Raw genomic sequence first — 1370 nt, 5'->3', positions numbered from 1 at the left:
AGGAATTACATCAGTCCTTTCTTCTGAAGTATCTCACCTGGTAGGCAGCTGCACAGCAAGATGAGGAGAAATGCTCCAAGCCAGATTTACATTATCCTTCCATTGCTTCTCACTCAGACTGATATACTTAGATCTCCAGTTTGCTACACTGCTCTCTCCAGTTTGATCCAGCTCTAGCTCCGGGGAAGACAGTGGATTGTACCATGTGATTAAGCGTTCAATCTCAGTAGCCTGAGGGAAATGAGGGGGGGGGAAAAAAAAGTGCTTTCTAGAAGAAGGAAAACCACTCCCAATGTCATACTTCAGTTTATGTACCCTGCAATAACCACAGGGTCTTAGGTTTCCCCATTCTTCTGATGACCCACCAGCAATGAGAGCAGTAATGTTCTTCGCTTCATGTAGTACTTGTGCAGCTGCGTACCTCTGTTCGTCTTCTTAGACATTCCTTGAGAAAAGGATAAAAAAGTTTTCAGGGGCTTTTGTCCAGTACAGTAAATGCTGCTTTCAAGCCGTTCACACCTGGCCACATTAACACGTAAGAACCAAATAACCCGCAGGACACTTGTAAATTTGGATCAGACTGACTTCAGAAGGTCAGCACTGGAGCTACTCATCGTACAGCTGTTCTCTGAGTACATGGAGTCCAGCAGACTACAGGGCTATCAATTCAGCCAGTACTGCATTCACTTTAGAAACGCAACAGCCTACGAAAATGAAAGAGCATGTGGTTTACAACTGTACAGAACCACAGCCCTAGTGCCCACAAAAGCACTAGGGACACGGTGGCACAAACAAAGCAATTTCCTTACAGGATTTCAATACATCCTGCCCTCCAGTCTTATTTCTGCTGCACTACAACTGAACATTCTATCAGACAGAACAGGTAACTTCAAAACTTTGCTGCTTGCTACCGGTGAGGTTTTTTCCACCTCCTTTCAAAACTTCGGCACTGGTAATTAAATACCCCGCCAGAAGAACAAGAGCCTAATATTAAGGTAAATACTGACTATGAGCAACACCTACATATAAAATATGCTGTGAAGTTGGTTGCAATGAGCTGGTTACACTAAAAAAGCTACCTGATTTTTTAGATATGGTGGACATGCCACTGGACAAAGGGTAAGTATTTATCCATCCTTGTGTAGCCTGTTGCCGAGATCCAACATTGATATCCAGGTTGCTCCTGGTGTCTTGATTATCTAAGAAGAGAACACAGACCTGATGCAGAATCCAACCAAAGAAACAACAGGCTTATGAAACGGCACATAAAGGACCTCACCAGGTGGCACCAGTTGGCTGGCTGTCAGATACTTCTTGTCTGAGAACATTGCTGTCCAAAACTTGATCAATATGCTGATATCCTCACGAAG

At 43.9% G+C, this 1370-nt stretch overlaps 1 protein-coding gene across 1 annotated transcript in view; it reads right to left on the bottom strand.

Moving 5' to 3' along the window:
• The window catches only part of PI4KA (phosphatidylinositol 4-kinase, catalytic, alpha), a 30362-nt gene that overhangs the window by 15577 nt on the left and 13415 nt on the right, over positions 1–1370 (bottom strand). Inside the window, exons 18-21 of the mRNA XM_010146470.1 lie at positions 1280–1370; positions 1080–1199; positions 366–445; positions 38–231 (exon numbers count right to left, since the gene is read on the bottom strand). The exon at positions 1280–1370 is cut by the window's right edge and continues 52 nt beyond it. Coding sequence (XP_010144772.1) covers positions 38–231; positions 366–445; positions 1080–1199; positions 1280–1370 — 485 coding nt within the window. The remainder of the gene's footprint in view (positions 1–37; positions 232–365; positions 446–1079; positions 1200–1279) is intronic.

This window comes from Eurypyga helias, unplaced genomic scaffold (assembly GCF_000690775.1).
Source record: "Eurypyga helias isolate BGI_N326 unplaced genomic scaffold, ASM69077v1 scaffold29792, whole genome shotgun sequence".
In the NCBI taxonomy this organism is placed as follows: domain Eukaryota; kingdom Metazoa; phylum Chordata; class Aves; order Eurypygiformes; family Eurypygidae; genus Eurypyga; species Eurypyga helias.
The sequence above is the reverse complement of the archived record's forward strand: the minus strand, read 5'-3'. Positions and strand labels throughout refer to the sequence as shown.